This window comes from Notolabrus celidotus, chromosome 8 (assembly GCF_009762535.1).
Source record: "Notolabrus celidotus isolate fNotCel1 chromosome 8, fNotCel1.pri, whole genome shotgun sequence".
NCBI classification, from domain to species: Eukaryota; Metazoa; Chordata; class Actinopteri; order Labriformes; family Labridae; genus Notolabrus; species Notolabrus celidotus.
This window is the reverse complement of record NC_048279.1, coordinates 26,524,639-26,543,008: the sequence shown is the minus strand read 5'-3', so window position 1 is coordinate 26,543,008 and position 18,370 is coordinate 26,524,639. Positions and strand designations below refer to the sequence as shown.

The window sequence follows — 18,370 nt, the reverse complement described above, 5'->3', positions numbered from 1 at the left end:
ACATCCAATCATAGAGGCTGTGCTTTCTGATGTCAGTTTGGAGATAAGGGCTCAGAGTGACTTTTGAGAACCTTGAGTTTGCAGCTCTGAGGAGACATTGATTGCCAGGTCTATTTCACAGTCAGATAACCGGAGAACAGAGTCTTCTTTGTGGGTTCTGCTATACCTGTTGGTGCAACCTAAACCTCTGTTTCTGGGCTAAGTTGTTTTTAACACTGTGGCCATGCCACGCTCATTGAGCACTGACAATGACTGATCTCAGCGCTGCATTCCTGCTGTGAAGTCTGGCGCAAGAATGAGCGACAGGTAGGGAGCGCGACCGCTCCGGTTTCCTTTTTGTCTGAGAGATGATGAGCCTTCTTTCAGTGCACAGATTTTTTCTTTTCTGTCATCAGTCAGACTCTTCTCCACATGAATCAGTAAACGAAAAAAAAAGGTACTGAAAGACAAGTTTTATTTACTGAAAATTAGAGAATCATCATGACAACTCTGCTCTGGCTATAATGTCTGTACATCAACTCATAAAAGTCCACATTCCCCACCAAATAGAAAAGTCCTTGGTGTGTCAGGTCCTCTTCTTTTTCAGAGGTCCATGCGATTGTCAAAAAACACAAGACTTCCCTGGTTTCATACATCTATTTCTAACAATTTAACAACAGCCAGAGTGACAGTGTCCATGCTGTTGGCTCGTACCACACTTTAGGAAGGTATGCGATAAATTGGGAGGTTGTAGTCCATCACTTTATAAAACAGTATGTATAAAAAATATAATGTTGGCCAGTGAGGTCTGCTTAGAAAAAAGGATAAAAGTGCACAAGATTCAGAGCTGTTCCTGCGTCTTCCAAGTTTGTTTTTGTCCTGTGATGCACATTGGGAAGTGCCTCAGGCCACGCTGCTCAACCAACGCTGTACTCACTCACTCTGTGTCCTCACAGTCAGCACAAGCATTCCACCTAAACACCACCAGCTGTGTCGCAGCAAGTTTATCCTTCCCTACACCATCAGAAAATCTTGTAATCCCTCTGCTGGTGTCCCTGTCAGCTCTGTCCGAAGTCAGTGAAGCCCTTGGTGGCTGTGAAGGCGTCTGGCTGCAGAGGGAAGAAGTACTGCTGCGGCAGGAGGAACCCAGCACTCTGTGAGGGATGTGAGGGCTGGTGGAGCTGCAGCTGCGTGTGGGTAGAAGGGTGTTGAATGCCCCCTGACATGGGTGGAGATGTGTAAGGGGGTGGAGGTAGAGGTAGAGGTAGAGTCTGAGGGGTCTGGGTGGGGGTGGAAGCTGAAGAGGAGACAGTCGCAGACACCAGACATCCGTGCTGCTGCTGCTGCCCCCCGAGAGAATACCTCCTCATGGAGCTGCCGCCTCCGGCTGAGCTGGAGCTGGTGGTGGCCGTGCTGGACTGCCTGGAGGGGGCACGGAGGCTCGGGGGAGCTGTGGTGAGGATCATGGGAATGGTTTCTCCTTGGCAGCTTCGGAGGGAGAAGCGGATGGGCTGCTGGGTAGGCTGCTTGGGCCGCAGGCAGGTGCAGCAATAGACGGCCACCAGAGAGCCGACCACGACGAAGGCGACGAAGATGCTGCCCACCATGAGGAAGGGCACGTAGACGGGCTCTGAGGGTGGAGGAAACACAGGCAGGTCAGAACAATAAGACAGAAAGTGGAAGGTCAGTAATGTGTCTGGTGAAACCCAAAATAAATACTGTTTTATAACTCTTATTTCATCACATATAATTGGGCAGAACTGTCCTCCAACTACATTATTTAGCTTAAACATGCCCTGTGTAAACATAATGTTTATATCCCATTATTATATAGCTATAGGCTAATATAGGGGCAATATAAGAGTACAGTATTTATCAACTTCTCTGATGAAGACTTTTCTTACATAATTATTACTGTTTTTACTTATATCAGCCATTATCTGTTTATACACAAGCCTTTTACTTATAGATGTTAATAAAGATCATTCTTATCTGCTTCAAACTACGCTTAGGTGCATTATGAAATACTTTCATGTTTTGTAGAGTCATTTTAAAACCTAAAAACTTGGCCAAGGTAATTTTTTCTCCTACATGGGCCACTAAATGCTGATTTCTTTGAAATGCTTCATACCTTTATCACCACAACCTAACAGACACATTCCTGCTACACAACACACACATCTCATGTTACACTCTGTGGACCCTCTCAGACTTTGGGAGTGTTTATTTATTTTGATAAGGCGAAAAATAGGAAATTGAGAGCACACAGTCCATTTATTTCAAGCTGTGGAGTTTATCAGCACGGGAAATTTAAAGACAACTTCTAAAATTGAACTATTGTCGAATGTGTCGCCACTAACAGAGGGTCAATGTGACACTGTGAGTCTGTGAAATGTTTAAAGAGGCCAAAGAAAATGAGTTGCTGCCTCATGCTGTTGTGATTACTAAATGAGTGAGCTGTCAGGGTGAATGTGTTTAATATTTAGCAGCACAATGAGAGGGCTTGTGTGAGAAAGTTTTGTATTTACTTTGAGTAACATTCATAGATTGTGATTGAATATATGCTTTAACTAATCTCTGGTAAAAGTTTTGTGAAATTATCATTTAACAGTAGACAGAAATTGAAAACTAATAGTAATCTGCAAGTGACTTTAGGTCAAAATCAGCCTGGATAAAAACACATGCTGATGAACACCGGGCAATTTGGTTCATTAATGCTAGAAATTTAGCTTTTAAAAAGTTGGGACTGAATGTTAAAAGTTTGTATGACAAACTTTCAGTATTCCAAAACACTGTTTTCTTCGAGTTAGACCTCCTTTTAGTTTTTCCTCTACATGTTGAGAAGAACATTGTAAATATTGTCCCACCAACTATGTTTGGTTTGACTAAATGAACCAAATCTTAAGAAAAATGTGTCTTATAATTGAATGAGACAGCTGACTGAAACCTGCTTTATTTATGTTGTTCAGTTGACCTCTGACCTCTCTGTAAAACCAGCTTCCCTTCAGATCAATCAGACTAAATAAACCGCAAATTAGACTAAACATAATCATGAATCTCATAGTGTTAGTATTAATTACTTTTAATATCACATACAAATTGGTTTTAAACAAAGTAGATTAATTGTACCGAACTTTATTTAACTGTGAGTTAAGTTGCCTGTTAGTGTGCAGCATTTCCAAAATCCTGCACTCAGGGAAGGCACCCTTTCATTCAACGCAACTTCTAGAACCGCTTTACTTACGTGCTGCATACTCGGTGTTGTCCACCTCCCGGTCGTTGGTGCAGCTGCCCTGGTCCAGTCGTGCGTCCGCAGCAGCGCAGCAGTATCGCAGCGAGCAGGAGCCACAGCACACTGTGGCGTCCGTAGTGTCAAAGTCCTCCGGACACTGGAAACCATCATGGTAATTCCCATTACCGTCAAGCCAGCCGTGGCAGTACTCTCCCTGTGCGTCCGATATCCGCAGATTCCAGGTAAGATATCCCAGCAGCAGGCAGCTCAGCAGGCGCACCATCCCGGCGAGCCGCTACAGATCCCTGCGTCCAGTGCGCTTCAGCTCCGCGACCACCGATTGAGCCCGGGCCAGGAAGTCTTCATCGGGGCTACTTCACTTGAAGGGTAGGTGGATCCAGCTGAAGTTATGTCACCGTCATCTTTCCAGCATCAAAAAACGTGGAGTCTTAAAGTTTCCAACTTTTAGTGATTGAGAATTATGAATGAAATCTCCTCTTCAAGTCACTTTTCAACAAATATCTTCACTGAACTTTCCTCTGATCGCAACATGTCACAGACAAACAATCCGCTCAGGGTCCCTCTCCGTGTTCCCTCCTCATCGAGTCGCTCCTGTGGCTTGTTGTGAATGAATGTCGGAGCAGAAGTTGTGCGCCCACCACACTACAGGTCTGCTGATTTTGTGGCTCAAACTGTGAGCGCGCACGCAACCCATTAAAACTGTGCGTGCGTGTTCACGAATAAGTTGAAAGGATGCCGATTATCCAAAGCACGGCAAGTGCTCAAACAACTTGCATACATTATCTTAATTAGCTTATACTGCACAAGGTAAGACCCAAAAGCTGCATATGTCAGCGAGACTTCTGAAGGATAAAAATAATAATAAAAGGTTTTCACATGAAATGTTGAATTTCACCTTACAAGATGAACCACAAACTTTCAAATTTAGAGAGAAAACAACAATGTTTTCTTTCACTTTAGAATAGAAAAAAAGAAGGCAAAGTAATTGTTTTTTTTATTTTGTCAGAAATTAAAACTAGAATATTTAAAATAACTTCTTAAGCATACAGTTTGTGAAGTAAGTCAAATGAGGGTTTTAATGCCTCTGGTGGTCTTGTGTAGATAAAAGATATTTGCATTAAGCTGAAGTTTATGAGGATTTGTCTGCCAATGTTACTGCTGTTTTATTTTGATGTAATATCTTGGGGTTTGTTACATTTTCTTATGTAGTCCATTTTTAATAGCCTACCTGGACATAGGCCTACAGGGGCTACACATGAGAAATAGTCAGCCAGAAAAGCTTACTGAATTTAGCCATTTCTTTCTTCTTCTTCTTCTTCTTCTTCTTCTTTTTTACTGTGTAAGACATTTATGTCCCTGTCTAATTAGCCATCAAAATGACATCAAATGAATATAAATTTTGCAGTTAAATGGCAAATGAAGACAGAAACAGTAATGGCTTCGCATTGTTTAGAATAGAGAGCTCTAAACCTATTGATTTCGATTTTCTATTTTTCTTTACACACTTTAACTCGTGCAGAAAACTTGCAGCTTGTTGATTTATTGGTCCCTGACAATAACCAATGAGATGTTATTAAAACTGCACATCAAAGGTTTATGAAAAGATGTCATGTATCCTCTGCCTGTAGGAAGATTTATTTCAGTGTGATTATATCTGCAGCAGGTCTGCCCATCCCTTCATCCAGAAAATCTGCCGTTTGGAAACTACTGATGTGGCGCCCCCTTCTGGCGGTGCAAACTTTTATGCCTGCAGGCTACCAGACACCATCCCCTGTCTTTAAAATTAAGATTTACATTATAAAGGTGAGTAGTGCATGCAAGTGAGGACACTATTTTAAAAGTAAAAATGTGTATTCAAAGATATAACCTTGTTAATTCATCAGGTAGCCTATTCATGTAGTCTATATTTTGCCTATAGGGTATCTATAAAATAATAATACATAATAATATTTTGGAACTCATATTAATTATTGTTTTGTAAAATCCACACTGCTCAGCTATAAAACCTTTTTTTTTTCATTATAATTTCTGCTGTTTTTCAGCTCCAGTCTGTCTGTGGAGCCTTTCTGGCATTAGCTCTCATGTTCCTCCTTGATGCTTTGAGCTCAGTAGCAAAATGGCCTCTGCCTTTTCATTCGTCGTATTTCGTTGAGCCTTTTTTTTTTTCTTCTCATTTTTCACATTGTAAAACTGCTGTAGCGCCCCGTTGTTCTCTGTGTGGATGGCGTGGCTACAAAGGAGGCAGGCAGCGGCGCGCAAGTCCCGCCTGTATTCCCCTTTGGAGGAGTCTCAGTGTCTGCGCTCCCGACTGGGGATTGGCGCGGCTGCTTGTCAGTAAATGAGCCCACCCTTCTGTATGTGGGGAAACCGAGCCAGACAGTGACGGACCTGACCCCCCGGTTATCAGCTGCCTGTCACACCAGCACCGACCCAGAGCCGTCTGCCGTGCTGTGACACCTGGCAGGGATGGAGGGAGAGATGCAGCCCGCAGACGAAGGACCCTGTGCCCCCAAAATGTGCAGACAGCAGCGGGGTCCGTACAGCACCCTGAAAACCTTCCAGAGCAGACGCTGGGCGGGCAAGACGCGCTTTGACAGGTCCAGTGTGGTGGAGGTGCCTCTGTTTGGCGATGGGCATCACTTCACTTTCCAACCCGAGCAGACGCACCATTTCCAGCCCCTCCATCACCATCACCAACACCAACAACACCAGCAGCAGCAGCAGCGTCTGCAGCAGCTTCACCAAAGCAGTGTCGCCATCAGCAGTAGCCAGCAGCATCACCAGACTCCCCAGCAGCAGCAGCAGCATCGTTTCCCATGTGAGAGCAGGCCCAGCAGCAGGGTCCCGACATCCACCTCAGCGCCGGCGGGCAGCGTGGCGGCCGCAGTGTCTCCTGGTACCCTGGAGGGGCGCTCCAACGGCGGCAGATCAGAGCCCAGGTTTTCCCCTGACTGCACCTTTGGAATCAGCTCAGGTGGGTCTCAAAGTTTTATAGAGGGAGTGATAAGAGCGGCACCCAGTTTTTGAAAGTATTATTATTCATGTGGATCTTGAATATTGACACCTTTTTAATTTACGAGTCCTCTGATGTGCCTGGTTTTGACCAGTGTTGTTCAGATACAGACATCAGTCAGTATCATACTCTGCTTCTACCTGATATGTCGTATCCAGTTGATGTGACTAAGCCAGGTAATGCACTGATCAAACACCATAACTTTGTAGCCCAATAATCATGTGACCATAACAAATAACAACACCTCTGTACAGAAAGTATTATCAGCCATCAGTGTATTTCCACCAATATGTTTATTTTGGTTTTGGAGGGGAACTCTGTATCAACCAATACAAATGTATGGGTAGTAGGATCAGTATCAGGAAGGGGAAAATGGTATTGCAACATCTTAAGTTCAGGCGCATATTTTAGATTTTACCGCATAGATACATGAGCACAAAGTTTTAAAATAAACTACAGTATTGATGAGAAGCAAAACAGAATCGCATTAGCAGCAAGCATCTCTTTTGTTTGCTCTTCATCACTTGATCTTCATGTTTTTGTCCCCTTTTCTTAATTTTCTCCCCGTCTGCAGTGATTGATTTGCTGCTGTAATGAGAGCAGTCATGATTGAATCTCCACTGTGCATGTGCTAAAAATTACATTGGGTAATTGTCTGTCCATGTGTGCAATTGTATGTGTGTGTGTGTGTGTGTGTGTGTGTGTGTGTGTGTGTGTGTGTGTGTGTGTGTGTGTGTGTGTGGAAGAAGGGCCCGCACAGTCTCTAGCCGAAACACATTGTTCATTTTTCCTCCTCAGCTGCGGTTCATTAGAGGGCTGTTCATGCTCAGGCAGAAATGTGTTCCCTGTGAGGAGGGTGGGTCCATGGGAACCAACATTAAGATGAAAGCAGTGAACCTAATCCTGGTAGTTATAAAATTAAACATTTCAACATTACATCCTCTTATCACATTAAGATCTCTTTATCACTGCTGGCAACAGATGCTTAGTTTGCAACTGGTTATTGTTGCTTCAAATACATTCAGTCGTTGTACTATAGCTCTGGATCACCCTGATATGAGGATTTATGAATTTGTGCATGAAGTAGTACAGGTCCACTCTAAGAATTAGTGTCAATACTATATCTTCAACACACATTTGTGAAAGCTCTTGATTTCTTGTATGAATAAAGCCCCCGGTCACAATCAATGATGATCCGTTGTGTGCGTTGACTCTGAAATAATCACCTAAAATTAAAATTTCCCTGCTGCAAGGCATGTGCCTGTATCACATGAGATGTATCATTCAATCAAATAAAAGTGCCATGCATTATTTCTGATAATGACACAGGCGAGTGCCTTTTATCTGCACAATGGGTGCAACTTAATGTCCCTCTCATGGCTGAGAAACGAACAAAAAACTTGGTGTCCTTCCCCTGAAGAGAGACCCCGGGAGTCAGCAATCAGTTGAGCGCACAATAACACAAATTGCATTGAGAAGCCTTTCCCAAAGAGTTGTGATTAAAATAAATGGGGCTCATAAATTTGCCTCTGCAGAGCGTGTTGTTTTTAATGAAATTTTATGAGGCTCTCAGACTGGTGAGAGAAGAGAGGAGGGTGAGGGGGGGTTGAGGTGCGATGTTGAAGGGGGGGTGAGGGGCGAAGGCGAATGATATCAGATACATCTCGACGAGTACACAGAGACAGCACGCATATTAATAAATGCGACACATCTGCGCCAGGCTGATAGACACGTCTGAGCGAGTGGCAACGCAGCAGTGGCCGCCTGGAACTCATTTCATCTGTGTATATACTTGTGTGTGTGTGTGTGTGTATGTGTGTATGTGTGTGTGAGAGGATAGTGGACTCATAATCATTACATGGAGGTATGTGTGAGATCATCTCATTGAGACGTGCTCAGACTGCCAGGGAAACTATACACTGAGGATGTTTCTGGACAAAAGCACTGTGCTGATTCTCTCCTCTCGCCTGGGTTTGGTCACAGCAGATATACTGTCCCTTTACAGTATATTGACATCCGAATAAATCAGCATAAACAAGCAGCATTTCTGTGAACACACTGTTTGCTTCTGTAATGCAAAGCTTAGCCTCAATAAGAAAGGATGAAAAATAACTAACCTATAACCACTCATGTTGTTTCCTTTATATGCTGCTTCAGATATATAAATCCATCTCACAAGTACTCTACTTCTTAAGCGCATATATCAACAAAGTATTTCAGATTTCTTGTACTTTAAGCTTCACTGCATTTTAAAGGAAAACATGTTAGAGTTAATCTACTTGTGGTGGTCAGCACCTGGATCCTGGTCTGTATCTGATTCAAGCATGGGCCAATCTGTGGGGAGTTTAGATGTTCTTTCTGTGTATGTGTTTGCACTCCGGGTTCCTTTTCCGGTCCAAAGACAAACTCAGTAAGCTGGAATCTTTATTTATGGAGGCACAGAAGCAAATTTTGGTTTTCAGAAGTGTTTATTTCTCCGTAAGTGTTGGTAGTAGTAGGGCTGGGCGATATTGCCTTAAAATAAATCTCAGATTATCACACCAGACTCGATTCACGATTTCAATTGATTCTTCTTTTCTTTCTTAAAAAATGTTCCAATGATAAAGTTTTTATCTCCTAGGCGAGTAGCTCACCTTTGTGGTCATAAGGGGAGTGAGCTGTTTGGAGGCAGACACTTTGCAGAGCTCAGTTGTCATTGATAAAATGCACCTGCAAACTCATGTAAGGCTTTGTGGTTGTACTGGACCGTTAGTCTGTTGTAGTGGAATAAAAAGACATCTTCTCCAGCTCTCCATCGATCTTTTTACAAACACAGTTTTACAGATGAGGCAGGGAAACTTCAGCAACCTTGATAGTTTTAAGAAACCCAGGCATTCCCACAGTATGGGCACTTTAGTTTGCTGTAGTGATCTTGTGCATCTCGTAGTGAGACACATTTCTCCCACTTGGCTGCATGCCTTTATTTAAGATTTTGTAACACATTTAGTCATGCTGCTTCCTTCAGCTACACCAGCCTTTGAGCAAACTTTGCACTGTTGTTTGTTTCCAGTCTGACGCTGCAAAAGAACTTTTAAAAATCATCCATAGCCACAAATACGAACAAATTGATAACATTGATTCGACGCTCAGCTCTACGTAGTATTGTCCACGAGCATTTGAGCAGGCACCGGCTGTAAGTTGGAAAACAACCTGTGAGGAAAACAAAGGTTTGTAACGCAAGCGTGGATCCCATTGGTGCTTTCAAATGAAAATGTATCCTTAAATAATCAGTATGAATATCTCTGGAAAAGTTGGATGTTGCTCCCAGAAGCCTCATCATCATCAGACTACAGCTGATGGGCTCTGGGATTGGGTTAGGAAGGGACTATACTTTCCCATAGGTGTGTTTTGAAATGTGAATGGTTGTCTGTTTTGATTCACAAGAGCTGTGACTGACTGGAGATCTGTCTAGGGTACCCCACCCCTGCCTAATAACAGACTGACCCCAGTCCTCCACTTCCACTTGGTCAAGTGTTATAGCTAATGGAAGAGTGAATGTATCTGTGAACCTCAAACTGTCTCCATTGATTCTTCAACAAAAGAGCTGCAGCCTGTCAAAGTGTCTTTGTTATCTTTTCTCTCTGTCGTAGAGAATCGTCTTATCCTGGATGCCTTCGCCCAGCAGTGCAGCCGAGTCCTCAGCCTCCTCAACAACGGCCGTCTCCTGGAATCCTCCTCCTCTATTAACTCAAGCATAAAGCTGGAAGATGGTCCAGGGGAGGTCCAGGGTGTTCACTGCTCCAAGCCTGAGGAGAGCTCCTCCACCACAGACCCAGAGGAGGAGGCCCAACAAAGCCATTTGAACCAACAACAGACCTCTGCTGTTCTTCGCATCTTTACAGACTCCTTACAGAACTATCTGCTGACGGGGCCTCCGCAGAATCAGCAGCAACATCTGACTGTGAGTCTGGAGGAGGAGCCGTGTCCGTCAGCTGAGCCCGGCTCAGGGGTGTCCCCTCAGAGACACAACCTAGGGGGCTGGGGCTCGCCAACTCCGTCAGACTCGTATGGCCACCCATCATCCACTCTGCCAGAGGAGGAAGAGGAGGAGGAGAACTGTTGTCCACGCTGCTTGGAGCTGGAGCAGGAGGTGCTGTCTCTGCAGCAGGAGAACGAGGAGCTCCGCAATAAGTTGGAAAATTTCCCAGGTACAGCGGTTCAAAACCCCCCTCCACAAGGTGTTTGTTTCTGACAGGGTGGAGGTTACATTTTCATTCATGCATCACTGTTGGCACCAGTTTCTCAAAAGAGAAGACTGGCCTCTTTTCAGTCAGTCGACATGTCAGTATATGAAGAGGTTTTGATGGTTGGTCAAAAAGCAATTTCAAGACCTCCCTGTAGGCTCCGGGAAATTGTGGCAAATATGCACGTGTCAAAACTTAAACATGATTCATAGTTTAATCATGAAAATAATGATTCAGATGTAATCAGCAGGTTCATTGACACTCGCAATAATTGTTTGTTGCAGCCCTAGTCTCTGCTCTGCTGTGCTGTCACCCTTCCCATAGCTGATAGTGTTGGTACTGGCAGTGGCACAGGATGCACTCAGATCTTTGATTTAGTTGAATCTATTTATACCCCACTATAGAGCCAGCGTTAAAAATAAAAGCCCTGCATTCAAGGTGTTACTGGAATTACAGAAGCCAAAAAACAAAATGAAGCACACTCAAATTGTTTCTTTACTGAGGATTGTTTGATCCAGGGCTGTAGACTTATGTTTTGTACTTTGGTTAAAAAAATAGGAGCTGGGCACTGCTGGCCCAGCGGTCTAAGCCTCCCACGTATAGAGGCTACAGTTCTCGTCACAGAGGTCACCGGTTCGACTCCAATCCTGTCGACCATTTGCTGCATGCACTCTCTACTCCCCACATTTTCCCGTCTCTCTTCAGCTGTCCTATCATTAAAGGCAAAAATGGCCCAAAAACAAAACTTAAATAGGAGCTTAAATCCTGAAGGACTTGAGTTTAGTTCAGACTTGGAAACACAAAAACTGAGAATTAAGCGACTCAGAGTAATCAAAATATACAACATTGTGCTCAGCTCTGTCTTTGCGGGCTTGTTTAAACTGTTATGAATTATTAATAACTGAACCAAGATGAGTGCAAGGTCTCCATAACATAAAAATGACTTTCAGTTGCAGCTGCTGGCACCAAAGAACAATATATTAATCTCACCTGATTTAGACAAATGACTCTTATTACAACGTTATAAAGTGTCTCTACAAATAGATTAAAGGCTAGATCATTGTTTGTTCTCTCCTACATGATCAACTATGGCAATACTCATTGTTTATGTTCTATTGACTTTAAGACAATATAGTGAAATATTTGCTCTACAGCATTATCATGTTCATTTTGTTGGTTGGGTGTTAGCACGGTAGTTTTGAGATAATTTTGAAACAGTTCGAGCTGTTAAAATTCACTATGAGCTGACTTCTGTGTGATTAAGCAACGAGGAGATGACAAATGTTACCGCGGATAAAGTGACGATTCAGCAGATCCACGTGAACTGGGAGCTATTAAGCCATTTTAGCTTTGACAGGTTAATAGTTGAAATTTATCCTCTGAACTATACATGAGCAGTCTCTGGGTTTTTAGCTACAAATACTGGAGCGATTAAAGGGAGCAGAAAGGTTCTGAAATGTGTATTTTTCTTTATTGATGGCTGCCTTACTGAGCTCTGCAATTTAATTCAAACTATACCTATGCATGATTCATTACTAAACTTAGAAATTGATGTCATTTTAATCAATAAGTTGAGTTGAGTTTTTGTGTGTCATTAGTTCCAAAGAGCCACATACTCTGTAAATCTAAATGTATCACACAGTTTCGGGTAAAGGTCTCATTAGCATCTATTTTTGTTAACCTTTCTGCCTTTCCCAAAGCACTCAGAGCTCCCTTGTGTCACTTCAACCTAATTTGCACTAAAGCTGATCATTTCATCTGTGTGTTAAATGTACTAAGCAGTATCTCTGTTTAAAATCATAAGACATTAGTGACAAAATTATCTTTTAAAGAGGAAAGAAAATACTGCAGGATTATTACTGTTTAATGACTCACCAGATGGGTTGTCGGTTTGCTTGCAGGGTGTTTTTGTTTTTTTTTACAATGTGACAACCGTCATGTTATTTTGTGTTTTCTTGCAGTCCCCTGTCAAAATGTCCTCGATTACTTTAAGACTGTTCTTGAGTTTAACAACCAGCTGGTTCAGCCGATGCCGGAGGAGCAGCTCACTGAGGTGAGGAAACGTACATTTTTCACAGTTTTTTTAGGAAGTGTGTTATAAGAAGCACATGTTAAGGTGTTAAAAGAAGTAGACCCTATACATTCTGCATTAATAATAGCTTAATTGTGATAATTAAAAAATCCCTTGGTGTGAAAATGTGGTGTTTAAAATATATATGTTTTTACAGGAAGAAGAGCGACAAACGGTTTTTGAGGTCGGTATTTTTATAAGAACACACAAGTTATTTAAAAAAAGTTTTTTTAAGAAAATGTGAATTTAAGAGAATATTTTTGTGTATTGTTTCTTTGAAATCAACAGAAAATCCTCATGTTTACTGAAATTTGCATGATGATTATTGTGTATCCTCGAAGAAGCATCCATTAAAATACAGTCATCAAAAAAGCTTCACATAAAAGCTGAAAGAAGACCCAGCACTTAAATTTGGAATTAAAGTAAATAGCTTCTGAGGCTTTGGCACATTGACAACAATCATTACACCTGCTGTCTCTCATACCTGCAGGGCAGCAAGCAGCTCCTGGAGAACTACCCTCTCTTCATCTCAAACAAGCAGTGGGATGAAGCCGTGAACTCCTCTAAGAAAGATGGCCGACGACTGCTGCGCTACTTGATTCGTTACGTCTTTACCACAGATGAGCTCAAGTTCTCCTGTGGTTTGGGTAAAAGGAAGCGCTCGGTCCACTCAGGAGATCCAGGCCTGGAGAGACGGCCGCTCAACCCTGTGAAAGTCAGCTGCCTCAGAGGTACGCAGCCTGAACGAGTGTAATGATGAGAAGAGCAATCACAATCTGCTTAATTTAACTGAAAAGATTGGAAGAAATCCTGTAGTGAATGAATCTAAGATGAATATTAAAGTCAATCAATCAATTTTTATTTATATAGCGCCAAATAACAACAAACATTATCCCAAGACGCTTAACAAACAGAGCAGGCCTAGACCGTACTCTACGTTAAATTATCAACAAAGATCCAACATCAAGACAGGATAAGATCCAGTCCCATCTTACAGACAGGACTCAGTCTGATCTCATCTTAATCCATCATAAGAAGAGCACTTTGTAGCATTTAGCACGTTACAGCGGCAAGGACAAACTTCTTTTAACAGGCAGAAACCTCGAGCAGAACCAGACTCATGTTAGACACACATCTGCCTCGACCAAGTTGAGGTGGGACAGAGGGATGGAGGAAGATGAAGAGAAAGATGATAGTGGTGAGACGGATAGTAGTCGTAGCAGCTGAAGTCTGGCACGCCCACAACAGCAACCCAGAGGAACCTATGAGACAAGGGAGCTCAGCGGCTCCCAGAAAGGTCACTGGTTAGTAACTTTAATGGGACAGGAAGACTTAAAGTCACAGGCAGACAGAGGAGAGAGGTAAAGATAGGACCCCAAGACAAGGCAAGGCAAGGCAAGTTTATTTATAAAGCACTATTCATACAAAGAGCAATTCAAAGTGCTTTATGGAGTTAAAAACAAAAACCAGAACAGTAACAATCAACAAAAACATACAGCAAACACTTCAAACATTTACATTTGGATACGGCCAGTTATGTTTGATCTGCTCTCTCTCTCAATTCAATTCAATTTTGCTTTATTGGCATGAACAAAGAGATGTTATTGCCAAAGCACATAAATTCATACAATACATTATATATATTTATAACACACTACACTCATCACATATACATTAATCCCCCCCCCCCCCCTCCTCTCTCTCTCTCTCCTCTCTCTCTCTCTCTCTCTCTCTCTCTCTCTCTCTCTCTCTCTCTCTCTCTCTCTCTCTCTCTCTCTCTCTCTCTCTCTCTCTCTCTCTCTCTCTCTCTCTCTCTCTCTCTCTCTCTCTCTACTTGTGTAACTTAACGTACATATTAAATAGTGTTGGGTCTTATTATTTATTTAAATTAGGAGGGATTAATATAAATAATCAGCCCCCCTTCGCTGCTCTGAAGTCTGTAACTCGCAGAGTCTTACTGTCCCGCCGGACACAGAATCACAACTGATCTTGTCTTAACCGAAATGAACCCTTTAATTATCAATTCAGCTCAGAACTTCTTCTTAAGGATTAAGACTCACGCATTGAGACTTTTCTGTGTCGAGTCGCAGCCCGAAGCTGGCTCAGACCTCTTGACACCCCCGCAGGATGCCCGTATGTCCAACATCTAATAGATCCAATATCAGTTTCATTCCATAAGGCCATACCTTGTCAGAAAATATCCAATTTAAAATATGACATTAAACAAACATAAGCATAGAAACATAAAATATTTTAAAATCTAAGATCAAGAAAGAAAGAAAGTAGAATTAGTTAAGAAACTTCATTAAAAGACCCCAGTGTGTCAGTTCCCCAGGCAGCCTAAGCCTATAACAGCATAACTAAGAGCTGGTCCAAACCTTATTCAGCCCTAACTATAAGCTTTATGAAAAAGAAAAGTTTTAAGCTTAGTCTTAAAAGTATAGCGGGTGTCTGCCTCTCAGACCTGTAGGTGATTCCAAAGGAGAGGGGCCTGATAACTGAAGGCTCTACCTCCCATACTACTTTTAGTAGTGTTACATAAGAATGATTTTGCCCATTATATTTGGACTCAATACAAAACATGAGTTTGTGTTGTCTTCGAAGAGTATGTAAACGATAATATCAAATTGTATTATATATACACTTAATTTATAACTTGTACTCATTGAGAACACATAACAAATTGTTTAGAATACACAAGGCTTTAGACTTTAGACTTTATTGTCCCCTTGGAGAAATTATTTTCCACAGCACCTTCCTGCATTTCCACAGACATAGACAAACATAGAACATACACTGTAGGCTCAACAAACTGTCCACCAAGACATCAACACTCAGACAGAGTTGTATAATTCAGCGAGGCCTTTTGTTCAGGCTTGCTATAACAGCAGGGATCAGGCTCTTGCCGAGGCGAGCCCTTCTGCACCTCAGAGCTCTGTACCTGCGTCTTGAGGGGAGTGGGATGAGGTGGGTGTTTAGTGGATGTGTGATGTCCTGTTCTATTGAGGTTGCAATGCGTATGATGGCCCTGTGGTTTAAGTCTGTGCGGTTTGGTGTGGGGAGACCGATTGAAAGATGATAGCTTGTCTTTTCAGCCTTTATACCTCCCCAACTACTTACCACTCAATGGACTGACACTGTGTTACTAACTTGGTATTCTGAACTTGCAGCTGCTAACTTTTTTTTTGCCCATTTGAGGGCAGCATAAACAAGTTAGACTTGCTGAAGTGGCAACCTCAGGTTTTGAAAAATGAAGCTAGTTTGGAAGTTCAAAGAGTTGCAGTTCTTGGAGTGTTCACTTGAGGCTGGCAGCAAAAGCTAAGGAATCCCCATTTAGTAAAAAATATGTAAATATGTAACAAACAAAATAGAAGTTATTTCTAAATACTAACTAATGTTACCCTCCAAATGATCCCATACACATACAGGCTTTGAGTTGTTTCCCAGTAATCAAAACTGTACACTAATCTTTTTTCCAGAGTTTATCCGGATGCACTGTGCCTCAAACCCTGACTGGTGGATGCCGTCAGAGGAGCAGATTAACAAAGTGTTCAGCGATGCCGTGGGTCACGCTCGTCAGGGCCGAGCCGTCGGCACGTTCATGTGCAGCAGCGGCAGCAGCACCAGCAGCCTCTACATGGACGGCTTCGATGGACATCTGTCACAGGACGAAATGTACCTGAAAGGATGCCAGAACGGCCAATCAGACTAAAGTTACGGAGGAACAGCCTGAAAATAGCAAAAGCCTGAAATGTAGCCGTACAACAACATATCCCAAAACACAGACCTTAACCTGTAACTTTACACAGTGAAGAAAACATTCCAGACGTCTCTCAGACACATCACTACAGTTCTCTGGAGCAGTCCCCATGTTTGTTTGTTTGTTTGTTTGTTTGTAGCTTTTCCACATTTTTACTCTTTTGATTTTGTTCAGTCAAAATTTGACCCTGAAAAGGGATTTAAACACAACATTTAAGTCTTCCATTTTCTACTTCTTCTTTCATGTTTTGAGGGTTCATGTCATCATCAAGGGAGTATTTTGGATTATTTTGACTTCTGTTTTGAGGGATGGCGTCCCTGTGAGTTTTTCTCAGTTTACATGCATACCTTAAGTAATAATAAAACCCCTTCTAACTAAGAAAAGTGTTCTCAAACAGAAAATCTTCAATGCAGCTTCATATTGGCTCAATGAAGGATTGGTGAAAGCTGTTTTTTTAACTTCCTACAGCAGCTTTTGGATAAAACAACTTAAAGAACTCTCAAAGACACCTTCAGTGTTATATCCACCTTTTATCTAAATACTCATTTACTTCCTGCTTTGACCACATTTGGTTTCTCCTGTCATTTCTCCAAAAAGGGTTTTAATCACTTAGAGGCATGTTTGTAGAAAAAGAGGAGACACAAGTGAAGTCAGATGCCAAGTTCTTCATTTGATTTGCTCTGTGGAAGATTGTTTGTTCATCTTAACACAAGAAGTCTTGTATGAATCCAACAGAAAGATAATATATTACATTTTACATTCCATGTTTTCATACAAGACTTTTGAGTCAGGGTGAATGTCTCTTTGCTAAGGCAGCTGCCATACGATAAAGCCTTACACTGGACTCCAGACTTTCACAGGTTAACATGTTGATGCTTTGTGTTCTTTCTGTCATGTTGTCACAGCTGAACTTTTTTAATAGAGACAGAACATTTCACTTTAAAATGATGATCTTGACCCAAGTAGAAGATGTCGAGCACTTATTTCTCCTAAAGCTCTTATTTGCACTTTTCCACGTCTCACTGTGGCTCAAACTGTCCTCCAATGAAAACTGAATTAACCATTTATTTGTTGGACTTTGTTTTTGTTACTTCATCGATCTGTTTTCTACGTTTGAATGTACCAGATTTCCTCAGTCAGTTTGCCACGTCGAGTTGACAGTGCTGTGTAAATGTGTAATATAAAGTACAGTATTGTGTGAGCTGTTCTACCATGTCTCTCTCTCTCTCCCTCTCTCTTAAAAGCCAAGTAGAAAAGTGCCACAGAAACCTTAAACAGTTGGATTCTGTCGTTGTGTTGCTGTTTTGAATGTGAGCATTTATTTGTTATTTACTCCTCGACCCTCAAAGTGGCTGTTATCAACATCAACACTGTGAAACATGGTTAAGATTTCTACAAATCTAAGAGCTTCTGTTGTTTTTATTTATTATAAATAAAATAAGCACTTAAGCTGAACTTCTGTTTTGAGGGTTGATTCTGTTTTGTGAGTTAAATGCTCAAAAAAATGTTATAATCTGTTTTTCATGGGATACAATTACTGATGTTTAACCAAAATACCATGGCAATGGATCTATTGTAAAATATTTAAATGGTAAACTGAATCCATTTCAACATAGCCAATGTATTTCTTAAGGTGCATTTCGACCAAGAGTACCAGGGTCTTTTAGCACCCAGAACTACTTTACCCTGAACTAAAAGCTTCCTGTGCCCTCATTGTTGTCTGCGTTTCGAGTCCCAGGCAGATTGTGCAAATCAGGCCAGTGACATATGGAGAAAAATATTATATTAAATAATATTTTGAAATCTTAATGAATAACTAAACTAGTATGCATTCCCAGCAACTCCCTCTGTGTTTCAACAACTGTGCAAACTCCACAAACACTGTTACGTTCAGCTGAAAGTCCCAGGACCTTGAAAAGTATTACCCCCAAAGCAAGGGCTTTTCAGGGGGAAGATTATCTACCCCTGAACTAAATTTAGACCCTGGTTCCTCGAAACGCATGTAGTTAAGGGGTAAAGTCCCTAGTTCCAGGGTAAAGGTTCTGCGGTTGAAAAACACCTTTAGTGGATA

At 41.9% G+C, this 18,370-nt stretch overlaps 2 protein-coding genes and 1 long non-coding RNA gene across 4 annotated transcripts in view; 1 reads left to right on the top strand and 2 right to left on the bottom strand.

Annotated features, from left to right (window-relative positions):
• Positions 1-436: 436 nt before the first annotated feature.
• shisa3 (shisa family member 3) lies at positions 437-3,964 on the bottom strand. The gene is made up of 2 exons (XM_034690212.1): positions 3,224-3,964; positions 437-1,609 (listed from the first exon to the last, which is right to left on the bottom strand). Exons 1-2 carry the CDS (start codon positions 3,492-3,494, stop codon positions 1,038-1,040), a joined length of 843 nt encoding a protein of 280 aa, XP_034546103.1. The 5' UTR covers positions 3,495-3,964; the 3' UTR covers positions 437-1,037.
• On the top strand, positions 3,144-17,754 carry LOC117817482 (BEN domain-containing protein 4). 2 transcript variants are annotated; one of them, XM_034690208.1, is made up of 8 exons: positions 3,144-3,598; positions 4,896-5,035; positions 5,432-6,206; positions 9,875-10,432; positions 12,430-12,521; positions 12,697-12,723; positions 13,030-13,270; positions 16,019-17,754. In XM_034690208.1, exons 3-8 carry the CDS (start codon positions 5,699-5,701, stop codon positions 16,249-16,251), a joined length of 1,659 nt encoding a protein of 552 aa, XP_034546099.1. In that variant the 5' UTR covers positions 3,144-3,598; positions 4,896-5,035; positions 5,432-5,698; the 3' UTR covers positions 16,252-17,754. The 2 variants fall into 2 exon arrangements, with proteins under 2 accessions (XP_034546099.1, XP_034546100.1); XM_034690209.1 differs by having other exon boundaries at positions 3,300-3,598; positions 4,893-5,035; positions 5,275-6,206.
• Positions 15,517-18,370, bottom strand: part of LOC117817485 — a 28,047-nt gene continuing 25,193 nt past the window's right edge. Inside the window, exon 3 of the long non-coding RNA XR_004632155.1 lies at positions 15,517-15,844. This is a non-coding gene — a long non-coding RNA (uncharacterized LOC117817485). The remainder of the gene's footprint in view (positions 15,845-18,370) is intronic.